The sequence below is a fragment of the Colletotrichum orchidophilum genome (genome assembly GCF_001831195.1).
Source record: "Colletotrichum orchidophilum strain IMI 309357 chromosome Unknown Scaffold_157.1, whole genome shotgun sequence".
Classification (NCBI taxonomy): domain Eukaryota; kingdom Fungi; phylum Ascomycota; class Sordariomycetes; order Glomerellales; family Glomerellaceae; genus Colletotrichum; species Colletotrichum orchidophilum.
In genome coordinates this window covers 81,114-99,757 of record NW_019173113.1, presented here as the reverse complement: position 1 = coordinate 99,757, position 18,644 = coordinate 81,114, and the positions used below count along the sequence as shown (strand labels likewise).

General features: G+C 53.7%; 7 protein-coding genes across 7 annotated transcripts; 2 read left to right on the top strand and 5 right to left on the bottom strand.

Moving 5' to 3' along the window:
• Positions 1–108: 108 nt before the first annotated feature.
• Positions 109–708, bottom strand: CORC01_12566 (uncharacterized protein; the record flags this gene model as incomplete). The annotated part of the gene is made up of 1 exon (XM_022624186.1): positions 109–708. One exon carries the CDS (start codon positions 706–708, stop codon positions 109–111), a length of 600 nt encoding a protein of 199 aa, XP_022469333.1.
• An 823-nt stretch (positions 709–1,531) lies between these two features.
• CORC01_12565 (AT hook domain-containing protein) lies at positions 1,532–2,371 on the bottom strand (the record flags this gene model as incomplete). Its single annotated transcript, XM_022624185.1, has 1 exon — positions 1,532–2,371. The coding sequence occupies one exon, from the start codon at positions 2,369–2,371 to the stop codon at positions 1,532–1,534; it is 840 nt and encodes a 279-aa protein (XP_022469332.1).
• Positions 2,372–2,797: 426 nt separating this feature from the next.
• CORC01_12564 (uncharacterized protein) lies at positions 2,798–4,694 on the bottom strand (the record flags this gene model as incomplete). The annotated part of the gene is made up of 3 exons (XM_022624184.1): positions 2,798–3,933; positions 3,993–4,598; positions 4,661–4,694. 3 exons carry the CDS (start codon positions 4,692–4,694, stop codon positions 2,798–2,800), a joined length of 1,776 nt encoding a protein of 591 aa, XP_022469331.1.
• Positions 4,695–7,265: 2,571 nt separating this feature from the next.
• CORC01_12563 (uncharacterized protein) lies at positions 7,266–8,845 on the top strand (the record flags this gene model as incomplete). The annotated part of the gene is made up of 6 exons (XM_022624183.1): positions 7,266–7,403; positions 7,462–7,589; positions 7,646–7,748; positions 7,808–7,946; positions 7,996–8,204; positions 8,264–8,845. 6 exons carry the CDS (start codon positions 7,266–7,268, stop codon positions 8,843–8,845), a joined length of 1,299 nt encoding a protein of 432 aa, XP_022469330.1.
• Positions 8,846–9,284: 439 nt separating this feature from the next.
• CORC01_12562 (uncharacterized protein) lies at positions 9,285–10,280 on the bottom strand (the record flags this gene model as incomplete). The annotated part of the gene is made up of 1 exon (XM_022624182.1): positions 9,285–10,280. The coding sequence occupies one exon, from the start codon at positions 10,278–10,280 to the stop codon at positions 9,285–9,287; it is 996 nt and encodes a 331-aa protein (XP_022469329.1).
• Positions 10,281–11,302: 1,022 nt separating this feature from the next.
• Positions 11,303–11,630, top strand: CORC01_12561 (uncharacterized protein; the record flags this gene model as incomplete). The annotated part of the gene is made up of 2 exons (XM_022624181.1): positions 11,303–11,347; positions 11,451–11,630. 2 exons carry the CDS (start codon positions 11,303–11,305, stop codon positions 11,628–11,630), a joined length of 225 nt encoding a protein of 74 aa, XP_022469328.1.
• Positions 11,631–12,058: 428 nt separating this feature from the next.
• CORC01_12560 (sodium/hydrogen antiporter) lies at positions 12,059–15,063 on the bottom strand (the record flags this gene model as incomplete). Its single annotated transcript, XM_022624180.1, has 2 exons — positions 12,059–12,883; positions 12,934–15,063. The coding sequence occupies 2 exons, from the start codon at positions 15,061–15,063 to the stop codon at positions 12,059–12,061; spliced, it is 2,955 nt and encodes a 984-aa protein (XP_022469327.1).
• Between the last annotated feature and the right edge of the window lie 3,581 nt (positions 15,064–18,644).

Sequence of the window (18,644 nt, the reverse complement as noted above, 5' to 3'; positions counted from 1 at the left end):
GGGGGGAGGGCTGTTCTACCAAATTTGATTTTCTTCGCAGATGCTAGACGCCTGGAACAGGGTTCGGAACGGGGACTCATGAGTTTCGACAAGGAGATATGAGCATGCTCAGTTGTTGTTGGCGATACGATTCGCGCGCAGCTGCTGACGCATCACCTGGCGACGAATGTTGCGGTTCTGGGGGATCGCGGTCGTCATGGCGGGCTCCTGCTGGTATCCGACGCCGACGACATTGCCGTTAGGGTCGCGGAGGTCACCGACGACGCGGTCGACGGCGTCCTGGGCCTCGCGGCGCTGGGCCTCGGCGCGCTCCTCGCGGCCCATGAAGAACATGGTGACACGGTTGCGGAGGAAGGTGAACCAGCCGCCGGCCGGGCCGTACTCGCCGCGGAGGAGGCGGCCTGTCCATACGCTGATATCGAGGAAATCGTCGGTGAGGTGGTCGGTGTACCAAAGGCAGGGGATCCAGCAGCAGCAGAGGGCGGAGATGAAGAGGCCGAGGGGGATGGACAGGGCGATGGCCTTGCCTAGGTTCGCGAGCCAGTTGCCTGAGGTCGAGAGGATCCAGGCGCGGAGGGACTCGACTTCTTCGGTGGCAGTGGGCATTGCTGCGGTTGCGAGGGAGGTTGTTGGGTTTGAGATAGTCGTGATTGTGGCTGTGTTGATGGAGGAAGGGAAGAGGCTCTCGCTCAGCCGGAGGAAATCCATTATTGGCAAAGAGGGTGGTAGATAGGTAGATGGGCGGTAGTTCAGAGAATGAAAGGCCGGAGGGATCCGGGCTTGAGCTGTGTGAAGGTGAGTATCGTGAGCGTAGAGACGGGTGCTGGTTGGGAGCGTCTTGGACTTCTGGATCAGGAGCGCCGGCGTGGGTAACGTACAATATGCGACTTGGAACCAAGGCTTTTTTGTCTGGAGATGTGCGTTAATCCTGATCGACATAGTGGGAAAAAAGCAGCTTTGATGCAAAAACTGACAGTTGCAGATGGAGATATCACCAATTCTTTGTACCCAACAAGACAAGAGTGGTCTGGTTGTTGGTGCTTGAGCCGGCAGCACTAACTTATTGGCCTTGTAAAAGCTTGCTGAAGGGCAGCATGCAGTCGGCGGATGACCCGTGTGTGTGTGTGTGTGTGTGTGTGTGTGTGTGTGTGTGTGTGTGTGTGTGTGGGAGTGTGGGCGTTGGTGACGATGAAAAGAACAAGAAGACCTGGGTTGAGGATTGAGAAGTTTGTTTTGGATATTCACCTGCATGGGTAGAAGTGGTTTGTGATGAAAGAAGAACCACCTGAAGAAGGAACTCAAGATGAGAGGAAGGTTTGGAGAGAGGTGGCAGGTGCAATATCTACCTTAGTATAAGAGGCAAGAACGGCCTCTACCTCTTCAAGCTCTTGCTGGATTTACCAAAGAATTAGAGAATCAAAGCCTCTAGCCGATAATACACTGGTTTATGAGACGAAACATGCAGAGATCGACAGTTGAAGGCCACATCGTACGCAAGTCATAGAAGACCCCCCGGCTTCTTTTCAAGACATCATAAATACCGCTTATTTTCTTCCAGAAACCCAGAAATAGCCTCCCACGCCACGCCCCTCCGCATCCCCGTCTCGTCATCCCACGACGAATGTAGCCCTACGAGCGTCCCCATCCTCCTGTCGACCAGCGGCGCCCCGCTGTGACCCCAATACGTCCAGCAAGTATGCATGAGCGCACCGATCTCCGAGTTGTCCTGCGGGTCCTGGTCCTCGGCGCAGCCCCTGAACGTGCCGGTGCTGAGGTGGAGGACGTCGTAGTCCGTCTTCGTGCCCGGGAGGGCGGCCTCGAAGTCCTCACTGCCCGGGTGGCCGATGCAGATGAGGCGGGCCTTGAGAGCGGGCGGCGCCGTCGAGAGGGTTACGAAGGGGAATGGTGCTGTCAGGGATGGCGATGGTGATGATGATGGTGACTGTCCCGAAGATGGTGGAGGTTGTTGGGCCGAGGTGATTTTCAAAAGGGCCAGGTCTCGTTTTGCCTCCCATGCAAGAGCTTTGGCTTCGACTACTTGGCCTGAGGCGAAGAGGAGCCAGTGGCTTTTGGAGTCGTCAAAGTCTTCCAGAGTCTCGGCGATGCAGTGGGAGCAGGTGAGGAGGATGCCGTCGGGTGAGATGCAGACCGCCGTGCCCGCCTCCTCCTGAGCAAACACCAAAGTTGCCATGACTGATGAAGTCAGGCCTTTTCGTTTCATGTCGTCTGGGATATCGAAAGGTGTCTCTTTTAACAGTCGGCGCTTCTTTTGGAGCAGTTGGATGTCTCTTTTCCTGAGGTCTTTGAGTTTGAGGCCGACATGGAGCGTTTCTGGTAAGATATGTAGGCCTTCTCCCGTCCCTTTCGGCATAATCTTTTCAGATTCTAAAATGACCGGGGCTAGATCATCGCTTCCAGTTTGAGATGCTTTGGAAGAGGTAGCCGCTGCATTGACAATTTTCGCTCTTGATCTCGTTCGTCTCGGCGAGACCACGGTTTCCAGAGATAATTTCTCCATGATCACAGGACGAAGGGGGTGGTCCAGCAAGGGTGTGTATTAATTGTTTAAGACGGCCAAAGGATGCGGTTCAGCTGGCTGATGATGAAATATCGATCGTGGTGTCGAGATGGCTGCGGCATGTTGATAGTTGGAGATGACGGTGGGGCTGCTGCCTAATTTTGCCAGGATCAACTAGTGTCATTCACATTTAAGCACTTAAGTCCGAGGGCGAAATCAAGAGTAGACGGCAGGTATAATTAGTGTTTCATCGTGTTAACCTAGAGCACGCTTATTCTTTCATTCCCCTTCGGCCTGCTTCTCTGTCCATTCGCTAACGAGGTTCTTGTAATCCTCTGGACCGTATGGTTCAGACGCTTCAGCAATCATTCCATTTTTCCTGTACACCTTCAACCCTAGATCACCTACTAGCTGATCGATGTACGGCACAGCATCAAAGACAAAGTCTGGGAACTTGTCTCCGTGCCCGGCAGGGTACCTCCACTTGCAGAACCGACTGTGAAACGCAGTCTCGTACCGCAGCTTCTGCATCGTCTCGAGATCGTTCGTGGCCTCGGTCACCGAGGGGATTTGATCGTGAAAATAGGCATCGATCCAGAGCGATTGCACGTGGGAGATCATGGCCACGGTGAAATTCATCAGCACGCCCGCAAACGCAATGTCGCGGTGCGCCAGCAGCTTAGCCGACGACGGCACCATGAAACGGTGGAGCACGTAAGGCGTGAGGGGCGTATAGGGGTTGACGGCCTCTTTTGTCGAGATACCTTCGTCTTCGACCAGCGGCTTCATCTTCTTGTTCTGCACAGGCTGGTCCTTGAGTCGCGGCCATCTTTCAAAAATCTCCTTGTCGATAGTCTCGACCATCTCGGCGGGCGGGAAACTCTCCGCAGAAGGAGTGTGCGGGAGACCGATTTCCTTATCGATGCCCTCGGGTAGGAATTTGATGGGCTGGAACTGCTTCCACCCGGTTGCGCAACAGAGGGCGTCTGATTCCAGAGAGGATCCGTCAGAGAGGTGCACGGTGCTCGGCGACAGTCGAACAAGGTCAGCAATGTGGACTTTGACTGTTCCATTGCGGATGAGGTCAAAGAAGTCCGTCTCGTAATTCAAGATAGAGAAGCTGGATGCCGTGAACATGGCCTCACTCCACGGCTTCAGCTTCTTCAGCTCCGGGTCCGAGTCCAACTTGTTCAGGGTGATAACGTCATTGCCGAGGACGCTCCAAAAGTTGTTTGTGATACCGCGTCCAATTGCTGTACCGTGGTAGAAGTTCCTCGTCTTGACGTATCCGTCGGCATCGCCCCAGGAACAGGGACTGAACCATGTGAGGGCGCGGGTGTGGACGAGCTTCTCGAGCCACTTTTTCAAGGGTGTGACATATGGGGGAGCCATCCACACGGGACCATGCCCGGATTCTGTGTCTGGTTAGCATTGATATCATCAGGTGGCTACTAAGTGTGCTATCTGTAGTTACCCCTGATCACCCAGTTCACCTTGATGCCCTTGATCGCGTAGGCATAGACGAGATCCCACGCTGATTTGGTACCGCCGAAAACCGTCACAGATTTGGCTGATTCGAGGGTGTCTGCATGCTGGAGAAAGTCCTTGCCGTGGAAAATGGGGGCACCGAACGTCTCTTGGCCTTTGAAGTCGGGCAGGAAGGCTTCTGAAGTGAGGCCAGTCGCAATGACCAGCTTCTTCGCGAGGACCTGGACCTCACCGCCATCTCTGCCGTCGACAGCCGTCAGAATCCAGCCGCCGTTCTCTTGATGTTCTGCCGAGAGAAGCTTGTGTTGAAAGCGAATCTTGTCAGCTATGCCAAAAGTCTCGGCGTACTTGGTCAGGTAGTCATGCAGAACCCGGCCGGGAATGTGGTCCCCGGGCAAGATGCCAAAGGTCTCGGGGTCCATGGGGAAGTCGGGATACTCGTAGGTTCCGAGCATGTTGTTGCTCTTCAGCCCCGGATAGAGGCGGTGCTCGGCCCATACTCCGCCGGCGGTCGAGGCTTGCTCGAAGACTGCCAATGTGTCTTGGGGATGGAGCTGGCGGTGAGTCTTGGCCGCCGCCAGACCGTACCATCCTGGGGATACGGTTCAGATTGTGACCCTTCGTCAGCAGTTGGGTCGGGGTTGTTTTGCTCACCGGCTCCAATGACGACGAAGTCAAGAGTCTCCATTGAGTAGAGTGGCAGAGACATAAGGTCCCTGGAATCTATAGTTCTAAGGCAGGCGAACAAATGGCATGTAGGAAAGGACCGAGTACCAGACTTTTCCGAGGCGTAGATCCCATCAGTGCGGGAAAAAAGGTTTGGGCCTGCCTTCCTCTCTTCCCGAATTGCGAATAAGCACTAGACGTCCTGGTAGAAACTTTGGCCTGTAGATGAAAATGGAAATTCTGGGTCCTCTTGACTAGCTGCATCTGATCTGGTCTGGCATCTGCATCCTACATGGACTTGTGTACTACCTATATCCGAAATCACAATATCGAGTGCTGATTCGTCAATGGCAGGGGTTTCTGCATGACCCCTGCCTCTTTCCACCTCCAACAGCATTGATCCGTTGTTGAAAAAAGTTGTCCATCAACAAATGCAATTCAAGGCTCGAAGAGTTCCCTGTGAGGGGGCTCGAAGAAGTTGAGGGCCATTGCGCTTAGGCACAGTCAAGGATGCCCTGGCATCTAGACACGACAGGAGTCGCTGATCGGATGGCAAGTTAGCAGAAAGGTAAAGATCCATTGAACTAGATGGGATGGCAGCAGGGCCGTTGACTCGTGGCGGACTCGTGGTGGACTCGTGGCGGAGGATGACTGCCAGTTACGCGACACTGACAAGGAGGCCATCGTGTCCAGATCGAATTGCGAATAATCGGAAAAGTTTTCGATCACGCCTTAGGATGGGTAATGTAGGAAGCTCCGTGACCGCAATACGGTGAAATATGCTCAAGTTTATTCCAGAACAACCCGGAGGTCGCACCGCAGTTCTGGTACGTACTTTGTCGCAGCTTCCACGCTCATCTCAACTAAAACAAATTGGATAACGTTCTTCTGCAAATGCAAAGGACGAAATTGATATAAGTTGTCTTCTTGTACGTGGAATTGGAGCTTCCGAATTTCGAATTGATACAGGGCCGATTCTCAAACTGCCTGAAGTAAGATCGAGAAGAAAGCTGCTATCGTGGAAGCACGCCAATGCTTCCAAAGCCATTGGGCCGCCGGGAGCAAATCATCAATCCAGGGTGCCCCAAGACCACCAGAGGCTCTGTACGGAGTATTGCTCTACTATTGGAGTTCCGTCTACAATGTAAAGCAGGTACCACTCGTCATTGTGAAGGTATCCATAGGCGTCTGGCGTGCACGGGTGCTTTTCGCGGCGCCGCACTGCTTCTCTCCATGTGTTGGCCCACGCCAATGTAACCCCCGCGAGTCACGACCGTGGCCCCGGGCCCCTCTAGTCATACCTGCTTCTGGCCAACGTGGAGTCACGGATTGACAGGGCTGCTATTAGTTGACTCGGAAATCCCGCCATGTTGGATAGGGAGTAATAAGTTATACTTCTCCCGGACCCAAAGCTAAGGTACAGAGATCTGGCAAACCGCCATGAAAATATGACCAACTTTCAAGCCTGGAACGAACCTAAGGGACTACCAAGGAAAATCTGATTGCCAAGGCCTTCGTATCTGGACAAGTCTAAATAGACTTGTTTGCTGAGGTTGCATTGGGATTGCATCAGTGCCGCTGGAGAAGCATGGATGTGCTTTTGAGATGGTCTTGTTTGCCCTGTCACCACCCTGAACTACGGATCTGCCGATATTATTCAGGTGTATCAGCATGGGGTTGGTCGTATTGGGCACCGTCCTGGTAAAGGCGGCCGATGCTGGACCATATCTGTACCGTCGAAGAGCCGCATCGAATTGGACCAGAATTTTACCCTCTTTGGGTCAACTGCCATTAAGACGAGAGAGTTGAAGGGGGCGCCTCACGCACATAATTAGACAGGCGGATTGACAACAGCCGTTCGTGCGTCTCCTGAAAACGGCAACGAGCTCGTTCCCGCACCCTATCGTGATGTAGGACAGTCCACTTGCTGTCTGGCAGCTAGTGTATTCGTATAGTAGTTTGACTGAAGCTAGTCTAGCAAATGTACTGGTCCATAGTCGTTGATCGGTGCAGGAAGCCACATCGAATTGGCCGGGGAGACCAAGTCGGTGGTCAAGGCTCCTTACCTCGTCCGAACTCCTCGCGCTTCTTGTCTCAATCATTCTGCTCATCATCATCACCGGTTCCTTCATCCACGTGCTATCAAACCACAATGGCTACTTATTTTGGATTTGATGTCTGTGTTTCAGCGAGGGAACGGATATGCAAAAAAGCGCACCATTTCCCAGCACTTCCCACGCACCGGCCATGCAGCTTGTGTCCTGGTCCGGGTCGAAGGATGCGTTGACGGGGATTGCGGCTTACTGTCGTACGGATACATCTGTCCGATTCCGGGGCCCCTGCTGGTTGCCCTTGCAAGGTTCATTCTGCGCCGGCTGCGATCTAGATAGCTGGAAAGCAGGGCCTCAACGACCTGTTCCTCATGAATCTAATCTGAGTTTTACCCACCGTTGCTACTCCGTATATACCTACCCACTACTCCGCCCATCCTGCCAGCACTGTTCTCCAAGATGGGCTTCCCTTCTTCGAACGATACATTTCCGATTCCTCGTCCTCCTGCACCACGCGGGGTACACCGTGACATGATCTCGACATGTCTGAGTTTTCGACAGAAGCTTTCACGCTTCTTGGCGTGGCCATCGCCGTCATCTTCTTGAGGACCTATGCGCGCATCAACGCCGTTGGCTTCAAGCATCTGCAGGCAGATGACTACCTCATGCTGCTTATTGTGGTCAGTTTCCCGACGGTTCAGAGTGATGTTGGTATTGAGACACTAATGGAATGCGTAGATTACATACTCAGCCGAGACTGCTTTGGCGTACAGCGTAGGGGCGCTTTGGAAGGGGCTCGCCAACAACGGCATGACGGACGAGGAGCGGAAGAGCCTGGACCCAACGAGCGAAGAATATTTAACAAGGTAGGACGGTTAATGTTGTTTGGCGTTGTGGGAAACCTCTAACGTGGCACTCGCAGGGTGAACGGATCAAAGACACAAATCGCGGGATGGATCACTTACAGCTGCTTGGTCCTCTGGCCTGCCAAAGCTGCCATGTGCACTTTTTACGTGCGCCTCACCGTAAGAAGCGCTTGAAAGAGAAACCGTTTCTTCGCAATTCAAGCTGACACACGAGCCAGGAGGGATTGCATAACTTTCGCAAACGAATCATCGCGGGATTCGTTTTTATTGCGGTAACGTGGCTGGCGGTGTTTCTGTCCATCATCTTCAGTTGCGTCCCGATGCACAAAAATTGGCAAATCTATCCGGACCCGGGCAGTAGGTACTACGGCACACTCTCGGAAACCAGCCACTGATTCGTCATTAGACTTTTGCCAGCCGGCCATCTCGAAGGTCAATATCCTCGTCACCGTCTCCCTCAATGTGATTACAGATCTCTACCTGCTCAGCATACCGATCCCGATGCTCTTGGGCGCTAGGCTACCCTTGCGACAGAAAATCGGTCTCGTTGTGCTATTTTCGGGAGGCATCTTCGTGACCATGGCCGGTATCCTCCGCTGCGTGCTCATCATTACGGTAGGCCGCTCCTTGCCCAAATTACTCGAGGCCAGATCGCTGACACGTTTGCATCGCAGAATCCCGTCACAGGCGCGCAGCAAGCAGGTTCCTGGGCCGTCCGCGAGACGTTTGTCGCAATCGTCACCACCAACATGCCGGTGGTCTTCCCCCTGCTCCGCCGCTGGCTTACACCCATCGTCGGATCCATCTCGAGTACCCTGTCACGAGGCGGCACCAGTAACAGATACGACAACAAGAACAATAATAAGAGATCCAACCTACCGGCACCAGGGAGTATCATGCTTGGAAGTGTGGGTGAGGGCAGCAGCAACAGAAAGAAGAGCCGGCCGCCGTATAGTCAGTACCCGATCACAGAATTCACCGTGTCCGGGAGCGAGGAGCACCTGAACAAGTCACCGCCGTTGCCGGGAGGCATCAGCAAGAACGTGGAGATACATATCGAGGAGTCGAAACGGGCTGGTGAAAGGGATACATCGAGCACAGACAGCAATATGGAAGGCCGAGACATGAGCTTCACGGTCGAGGTGAGTGGAGCCGACGAGAGCAGATCAAAAGCGACGAGGAGTAAGAGTTATCGAGAAAATATGAGATCTACCTTTTCGGTAGGTGGTAATAGAAAAAGCGACAGCGTTGTATAACATGCCATAATACCGAACTATTTTACGAGACTTCAGCGGCGCGCACTGATAGTGGCATCCTTGGAATGCTGATGATGAATAGAAGCGTCTGGTGATAGGTAGGTGGCATACATTCGAGGTCGACTACCCATGTGGCCGATCACGAACGCCATGTCAAACAAACTTGCCAGGAGCACACATCCCAGCGAGCTACATGGAAACATTCACACACAAACAACTGATTCTGTGAATATCGACTAATGTATTCGGGGGCGGACCTGGCTCTAGTATCCATACTTTGGAAGAAGATCCACCATCACCTTCTCACAAAACGTTGCTTTTCTTACTTGTATTGGAAGTTCAAACTACCTTCGTTCCAAGTACCGCAACTTACTTCTGCGCTAAAAGCTTCTGTTCTTCAATGTAAAAGACACGGCATTGGCTTTTCTTTCCCGACATTTCAGGCGCAATGGTATGCGCGACAGTACCCGCAAAACCTCCCCCTCTCAGCCGTCAGCCGTCCGCCATTGACATCCGCCTGGTGTCTGCAGAAACCTTCCCCACAGTGACAGCGCCGAGGTTGCCACGCGGAGTTGTCAACGCGCGACGCCTGCAAAGGAGGAGGGGCGAGGACCCTAGCCTGGAGTCGCGGGTTGCCCGCCTGGCGGCTGAGGCGGAACGGCGCGGCGGAGGGATGGCCGGGGACAGAGGGCGGAGAGAGGGAGGGTGACGGAGCGTGCTGTCGGCGTCGCGGAGGCGTTGGGGGTCGAGCTGTGGCGCGGCGGTCGAGCGCGCTCTCTGCAGCTGAGGATGAGGATGAGGATGGGGAGGTGAGCGGGGATACACTGGGCGTCGAGCAGACGTAATCGGGGACTAGGTCTCGGGGGCGGCGGCGTTGGTGCAGGTCCGAGATGGAACCGTCGTCGCTGAGGGAAGGTGATCGTGACATGGTTGCGTCGGACGCGGGCGTAAGCGGAGACGTCCAGGAGGAGTCGCTTGTGAGAATATGATGGTCCGGGAAGGTGAGAGAGGAGCGGTCGTCGTTTTCGATGCTTGGTAGGATGTTGAAAGGTAACTCTGGTCTTGGTAACTCTGGTCTTTCTCCCCTCTCACGATGCAGTCTAGCTCTTTGTACATCTCTCCACGGGGAGGGCAGGCAGCGAGCTGGGAGACGGGCAGGTTGGGTGGTTTCCCCAGACAAGGGGACGGCTGGCCAGTAGCTGTATGACTGCGTCTGGCGACTATAGTCATCAAAGTTGTTGCCTCCTTCATCATAGCCCGACGCTGGGTGGGCCAAGGGACGTTGTTGAGGAGCCCGGAGCATCTGCTGTTCGTGAGGATAAGAGCGTGAAGAACAGGGCATCCTGCCAAAGAAGAGTGGATATTGCGACGGAGGAAAGGGGCTCTGGTGAGGGGAGGAGAGCTGGGGGTGGCGGTCGCGGCGGTGGCTGTACATTTTGGCTCGTTTTCAGGTTCTGGTTCGATGCTGGTGAGTAGAGAAGATGGCTTCGGGGAGTGATGGGAGCCGCTGCCAGGTTTTTGGTGTTGCGGAGGTTGTGTATAGGGAGTGATAGATGCTGTTTATGGATGCGATCCTCCTTTAATACCATGGTTCTCGGAGAGAAATTGAAGGATGGTGATTCACAGCTTGGGAGCACTCCCGCGAATAGGCAATCTTCCAATCAGGCTCTCATAGTGATTCAAACACAGGTTTAGCAAAGTTAAGCATCGATTTCGACGGGAATCCCCGAAGGATGTTTGCTGGTGTCACGTAAGCCTGAGACCGCCTCGGTTTGCTATCGCATCGTCAAATTGTTAGTACGCTGTTAGAGGCCTAGATCAGTAGAATGTTTGTTGCTAATGGTTAGTCATACGCTGATTTCGGAATGAAGCGAAGCTGAGAAAATGGTGATAAATTGATCGCCATTGGGAGCGTATAGTATTAAAAAGTAATGTCACGAAAGCGAGCAGAAGCCAGTAATGACGCTATGAAATTGACGACTCGAGACGTAGTATACTGGCTTCCATGGGTCGAAAGATCACAAGTAGGTCATTGGGAACAACAAAAAGCCGATTACAGCTTGTCATGGCTCGTCCGCATCGTGCTCTTCATAGTTTACATCGTTGGTGGCAAAAACGTTTGCAACAAGAGGAAGCCAGAAGTTCCCGTACGTCTCTTCATAAGCCAGCGGTATCCAGATCCAGACTTCTCTCTCAAGCATAAGGATTTTTATTCAAGCCTTCCATCATAAAGACCGTAGGCATACAGGAGGAAGTCCTGAAAATAAGGACATGGAACTGAACGTAAGCACATACCTGACCTAGGGCGGGCAAAGTCCAACACAGCGCTTTGGACGCAGAAAAAGACTTTAAGATAAATCGACTCTCACAGTCACTCTCCATCATGCGTTCATCACATGATACATTTACGAGAACCCAACGTAGAAATATACAAAGCAATTACCCCTAAACATTGTTATGTGGCGCATCGCCCTCCTGGAAGTGACGGACCGGATCTTCAATGTAAGTAACATCGTCCAAAAGTCCTCATCACGGACTTTATTCACGTTCCTTGCCTTACCTATCCAGGTACCTTATGTTCTTGAATGCTCCTAAGCCCCCACAGCGGGACCTCCGTCTCGGAACCCCACCAGGCCAGTCTGTCCGGCTCCGTCCGGTTGCGCCTCGCCCCACACCGGCAGATGGACCCGTTCACGGCAGGGAGCTTCGGTCATCCTCGCCTCCCGAGAACATGAGGTCAGGGCTTGCTACTCGGCTCGGGCGCTCCATCAAAACGTCGGATTAGGGTTCACCCCAGTCTTGTTGAAATGCCACAGAGTTTCTGGTCTGAAGATTTTGGCTCGTCTTATGTCAAAATATGGCCATCTGAAAACGCCGCGGAAGAACCGTTGGTCAAAAATCTGCGGGGGTGATGTCACCTTCAACATAAGTTTGCGATATTGCTTCTCTTTCATCATTGGCTTGGTACAGTCGCTGTGGCGCTGAATCGTTGGAGAAAATTGAAATCTATAGAAAGGCCTTGTCCGTTCCCCTAAAATATATACACAGAATAGACAATACAATTACCACAAAATTCGGCCGTTGACTAAGAGTTCACTTTGCTCGGTCCCATCCGAGCAAGTCAAACCCCTTGCAGGTATCGCTGTCATGATGCATATAACCACCCCAATGCAATGCTATGTTTCTTCCCAGTCTATGCCATCTTCTCCCACTCTACTTTCGTCCTCTCGGCACTGTGCTCTCTGCAAATCGAATACCTCTCCTCGTTGGCGGAACTCGCTCCCCGCCTTCATCATCCGAGTCGTCATCCCCTTCATTCGTACCGAGCGCAGCCTCCCTACGACGTCTCTCGGCAGGTGTCTCACCACTGTCTAAATCTTCGTCGCTTTGGTTCGAGAGAACTGCCAGCCTCCGCTTCTTCTCGGCAGCCGTCTCCTCGTCACCCTCCGCATCTGCTTGTGCTGCGGGGGCCGGTGGCAACGCCGGCGCCGTGTTCACCCGCTGTGGCGTGAAAGACCCAGAGCTTTTCTCGTTGGAATCACTTCCAATCTTGATTGTCGGGATGTTTGCATATCTGTCAGCCGGTGAAGGAATGTCCCCCTTTGCGATTGACTTTACGCGCTGAGAAGCAGTAGACTGGTCCACAACCTGTCGCCGGGTCTTGTCATCAAGCTTTTGCACTTCCCGAATAAAGTCTTCCTTTGTCATCCGCTGGCCGATTCCACCAATCGTGAACCTGATGTGTCGGTCGTCTTCTTTCTCACCTTCAGCAGCGTTCTTCTTTGGAGCGCCACCAGCGCCTCCGCCGAGGTACTTCTGCCACCCTGACTTGGCGGGTATCTTCGCAGCGCCCTCGGCACTTGATTCTCCATTGTTTCCGTCTTCAACCGCGGGCTTCTCTGATGCCTTCAGAAGACCTCCCATGCCGAGATACTTGAGACTTTGCTGAGTGAGGCCTGCCCCAGATTCCTTGGGAGCTTTTGATGACGGCAGCTCGTAAGTTTTGATAACTTCACCGTCTTCGTCTTCAACAATGATCTATGGACTTGTCAGCATTCTTTCTCGGCAATCATTTCTGGGAAGCTTACGGTATTGCCGAACTGGAAGGCTCGAGCTGGCTCATGCCGCCTGTCAGACTTGCTCTTCTCCTTGCGCTTCTCCACTTCCGACGTGTACACATCCCCGACCTTCCGCTTGAACGAGTCCAGGGTCCAGTTGAACTTTTCGCCGTGCTTCGCATTGGCAGCCGCAATAGCAGACATATCGGTCTCAACTGGTACCCGATGATGGGCTTCAGCCTCCGCAACCGCTTGTGCCCTGCTCTCAGAGCGCTCAACAGTCAACACGTCACCATCCTCGTTCTCGACCACCAAGTTGTCTCCCTCTTCGTAAATCTGGATCTTGGGTGGCGTTTGGGTCCGGCTGGAATTTTCATCGGGGGACGGTGTAATTTCGTCGTCGTCCTTCTCCGGGTCTCTCGCGCGACCTCTTTCGGAATCGCGTCTAGGAGTCCTAATGCCCTCGGTGTCAGGTGAAGAAGGATCCTTTTCATTGAGCAGCGGCTCGCGTTTAGTGGGAAAGATGGCAGACTGGGAAACAGGTCCACCAGGTCCGATACCATCGTCCCACTTGTTGTTCTTTTTGCTGCGTTTTCGTGAAGTGGATCGTGCGCGAGATTTCGTACCGTCTTCGTCTTTCTGACGCCGCAAGAAATTGCCAGGGAAGCCGACTGGGGGGAGAGTGCCAGGCGGGAACTCGGGCATCTTCAGCTCCTCTCCATCGGTGTCGGACATGGTTCGGGCTTGTGATCGAGACTGCGAAGAGATTCTTGGTAGACGGTTCATCCATGTAGGGCCGTCCTCGGGGGCGGTGGTGTAGGACATGGTAATTGTCAAGGTGTTGATGCGTTTGCCGAGAGTGAACACGGCGACCGATGAGCCATGAACAATGATGGACGATATGACAAGGAATGTGACGATAGGCCAGATGACCGCAACGAGTGTTCTGTGTTCGATGTGGTCCGGTGGGGTGTCGGAGAGCGGCACGGGCGTCTCCCATTGCAACTCAGCGCGAGCTAGAATGGCGACAAAAATGGCACCGACACCAATTGGGCCAAAGTGACCAGCGAAAACTGCTTCACGCCAAGTTTTGATATCCGGTATGAATGGCTTCAAGATAAGCATGGCGGGAATGCGACGGAACAAGATGACAAAAATGGCAATTACAACTAAGCGCCAGGGGGTGATGCCCTCTGCGACGTTGTTGTACTGCTCCCAAGGGATGATTGTACCCAGGAAGACGAAGTATGCCAAATTGATCAATAAATCGATAACGTTGGACACGTGGGATTCTTCCGTCTTGGAGGAGAACCAACCGTCGTTTGAGAAACCTACACCGGCAGCGAATCCGACTAGTAGATCGTCCATACCGAGCAGACTGCCGGCACCAGCGCAGAACAGAGCGAGCACGAAGTAGAAGACCAGGAAACTCTCCCGATCAATCAGATCGCGCTCCTCTGCGAACTTGATGCCATGACGTGCGATGTAGCCGACGAGGAAGCCGAAAATGGCGCCAAAGATGCACTCATAGAGAATCGTGTAGACAATCCAGTGAAACGTCGTTTTCCGGGCATCCATGTGTTCCTGAATGAGGTAGATTCCAAGGTAGACGAAAGGAAAGGCCATGCCGTCGTTGCAGCCGGACTCTGCCGACAAAAGGTCTCGCAAGTGCTTGGGAACGCGCTTGGCAAACTTGCCCTTACCGACGACGGAGGAGGCCAAGACGGGATCGGTCGCTGTGACACAGGCGGCAATGACCAAACTCTCGAGCCAGGATAATGGGTCAATGAGCCACCAGATAAAAAGACTCACAATGAGCCAGCCGAACATCATGATGGGGATCAGCAGCAGAGTGACGGATCTCCAGTGCTTCTCCATGTAGAACTTGGGCAATTCGACACCGACGGCGAAACATTGGACGACGAGAACAATGCGGGAGAATTCGATGGTAACCAAGTCGACATTGCCCCAGCTTTTCGGATCGATCAGATTGGCGGCGTGGGGACCGAAGATGATACCGCAGATGGTCGCAACGGTAGCTTCACCAATGTACATCTTCTCCTTGATGATGGAGGAGCACAGCATGAAGAGTGTGGTGAAGCCGCCCAGAATGATGTACACCAAGTGCGGCTTCGTGATTGAGAGGTGGTCCCACGCCATGGTGGCGCAATATTGGGGAGGATATCTCTATGTGTGGAGGTTATTCGGAGGGCGTTGGCCGAACACGGGAGTTCGTCGCAAGCCGTGTGTTTGGGTTCGCTTATCAACCACCGGCAGCCAAAGGAATGTTAGCTGGGCCTGGCGAAGGGCGCGAAACTCCCCAGTCGATGGATTGCGTCCCGAGTGCGAGGATGGCTCGATGCATTCGAGGAAAAAGTCGGCGTGCCAAGAAGCAGTTGGGCCTAAGGATGGGATCGGGTCGAGGACGTGAGAGAAGCGGATACGAAGGAGCTATGAGGTCACCAAGCGGGTGCTGCCTCTGGTGTGCGCTCGTAGTGTTGTGCGCTTCGTTGGGGACTGCGACTCGGGTTGAAGATGTCGCGACAATGGGCGTCCAAGGAGCAGTCTCACTCTCGAAAAGTCTCGGGTCTCTTTCGGTGGACCTCGAGGGTTTACATGAACAAAAGGAGCGGCAGAAGCTAGAAAAAGCTTCGGGGTCCATGGAACCTAAGTATGTCGCAGGGAAAAGACAGCCAAGATGTTGGCGTACTGATAGCAGAGGATAATCCATGCAAGAAAAAAAGCCAGGTCCCGCTTAGCGCCAGACGGTGGGGGGCGTGGGCCTGGGGGCAAGTGGGAGAAGAAAGAGGTGGACGAATCCAACTGTGGATTGGTTCCATTTCCTGCTCTTTTTTCCCGGGCAGCGTTCCCAGTGGTTCCTGCTGTCCGCCGTCGGTGGGAGTCATGGAGGCATGGAGGCATGGAGGCATGGAGGCGTGGAGGCGCATGGCTTGGTAAGTTGGGCTGCTTACGCGGGTGGATGGTTGGGTCGTACCTTGGAAGTACCGATAGTCGTCGTCCAGTCCTTTGCGGCTTGCCGTGAACCTTGCAGGTTGCCATTCCATCATTCAAACGGTGCCGGTGCCGTCTTCCGTCTGCCTTCTGCACGCACTGCACTGCACTTGATTTGCTACATCTACAAAGTTCAAATCAAATCAACGGCTTAGGGTATGCAAATGCGGCATAAGTCCTGGCAGAATGAGGTTGCCTCAGTGGCTGTACAGATATCTCACCTTCAATATGGGTTCGTCTGGCAGGGTTGGCCGGGATGCTTAAGTTCTTGGTGTCTGCTCATCTACACTAGACGCCCTGCGGATGAACCATGCCTGATTCTGTGCTAGTCTTGTCCCAGCTTTCCGAATAGGTAGCACGCAAACGCACACGCCCTCGGATGCGATGCGATACGATAGGGACTAGGGAGCACGTCGTGTGAGACATGCTGCCAGAGCCACGTTCCACTGCAACGGGCCAGATCCTTTTCTGTATACGATGTATTGTGATATCCTCGATTTATTTTTGTTAGCGGCACTCGGGATCGATGGGAATGCGACATGCATGCTTCTCACACATTGCAGCGCCATAATGCGTTGGGGCCCTTGGTGGCGACTGGGAAGGATAACAAAGAAGCCCAATGACGAGGGGTAGTGTGTCAGCGTTGCTCGGATCCAGACGGTGCAAGGCCCATGTATGCCAAGCGGCTCAAAACAAGGATGGACCCAAAGTGGCCGACTTGTTGCCATGACTGGCCGCGTGTTGTCGTAATCCCCCCGGGAAGCGGTCACTCTCTCCTGTCGCGCAGAAAAAGTCGCAGAGACAGGGTTAGGTGGACATGAGCTGAAGCGCCGTTGGGCCGAGTCGAAAACCCGAGCCTCTTTCTCCCTGATGCAGCGACGGAGAAGGTGCAGTTCTTGTGTCCCTTGTTGATTGATCTGATATCAACTTGCGGATATACCTGTTAGCAACCCCTCACTCGCACCGCACCGCATCGCATGTCGTTGAAAACCCCAGATTTCGGATCTGGTGCATGCATCGATTACCATGGAATATCTGTAAGGGTCCATCACCTTTGTCAATCCTGCAGAGTCTTGTCCGTCTTGGGAGTCTCTTGTCGAACCGTTGGCGAAAGCTTGACCGGTGTCTCTTTGGTACCATTTTGACAGCTCTGGCTGAGTTTGTGCGACCTGGATTGGGTCTCGCAAGACCCCAAGCATTGGCGGCGTGATTCTGTGCGGCGACGTTGCTGGCCAAGCCAGCTCGAGAGATGGCCAACTCCGTTTGGAGGCTCGGCGCCCAGAAAGAGGGGCGTCACCGCCCACTTTTTCGGGTAGTCGTGGAGAGGCCGGCGCGACTCATGGCTGTGTTGTTGACCAGCCTGTGTTTTGTCGGCAGTTGTACGTCAGACGGTGCACATGGTATAGTGATGTCGTCGAATGGGGTTGAAGATTCTCGAAGTGTCTGGTCATCAAGTAAGGTGATGGCATGGTGTTTTGGTTGTGGTAGAAGATGCCAAGGTACACAGTCACATGGGGTGAGAGGTGAGGCGAGGTGAGGTGGAAAGGAAGGATCCCGAAGTTCCTCCACATTCGTCCCGTTCTTTCCTTCTTGTTCTCGAGGAAAGTGCAGACGGCAAAACACTGAAGGTACTTCCGAGATACTTCCGCACGGTTCCCATTGCGACTCCCGTTCCACACCTCAAGTCTTCAACCACCTCACTCAATCCACCCTGTTGTGTTTTTTCCCTTCCTTTCCACCAGAAAGATGAACCCTGGTCATGTCGCGAATTGTTCTTCTTCCTTTTTCTGCCCGTCCCTTGCTCCGTCGAAGGTGACAAGCAACGCCCGTGTCGTTGCAGTCGCTTCCGCTATCCATGGCAATAACAACTTCCGGTGTCCGGACCGAGAAACCATAAACTCTACTCTGTATGCCCTGGCGGCGCCCCAATTAATAGCTGCAATCAAGCTGAATACATCCAGGATCAAATCCGTGCAAAATTCAAATAGTATCAACATAGCATCAACAACTCAAGTGAGATGCATGTCGCACTCGCCGGGGCTGCCGGGCCGCTCCCGGAGGCCGGCTTGCACTCAATCGATTGCTCACCCACACGCTCACATCTTTTCCCATGTTCCACGGCAAATTCTCACTCTCCCACCACCCTCCGCCGTCTTCCTCCGCGTTCCGCCAGACTTTCGCGGCACTCCATCCCCAGGCCCATCTTCCTTTCCTCATATCCGCCAATAACCTTTTCGTCTCTTCATCTCTGGCTCCCACCGTCTCACAGTAGCAGCCTCGCTTCGCATCGTTTGGCCCGATCATCCCGTCATGGCACTCCAACTTCTCCCCTCAGGACGAGCACGAGTTCAATCCTCGCAAAGAGCCCGCACCAACCATGGGTCAGCGCACTGCATACATACTACCCGTCTTGCCGTCCAACCCTCAGAAAAGTGCCCTGCCGCAACCCCTCCTCTTCCATCCCACCATCCCACCCTCCAATCCGTTCATATGCGCCGCGACGTCACCAATCCCTCTGCCTTCATTCGCCCACGGTCCAGCAAGCCAAGAGTCTAAGTCAACGACCGCCCGCCATCTACTCGTCACGCCGCATATCCTGCCCGCAATGCGTCTTTCGACATGGCAATCTTTGCCCCGACGAAATCGTTCTGCCCCATTTTCCCACTCTTACTAGTTGACAAATACCCTTGCGTCTCTCCGTCACTCTATTTGCACTAGACCTGAAGAAC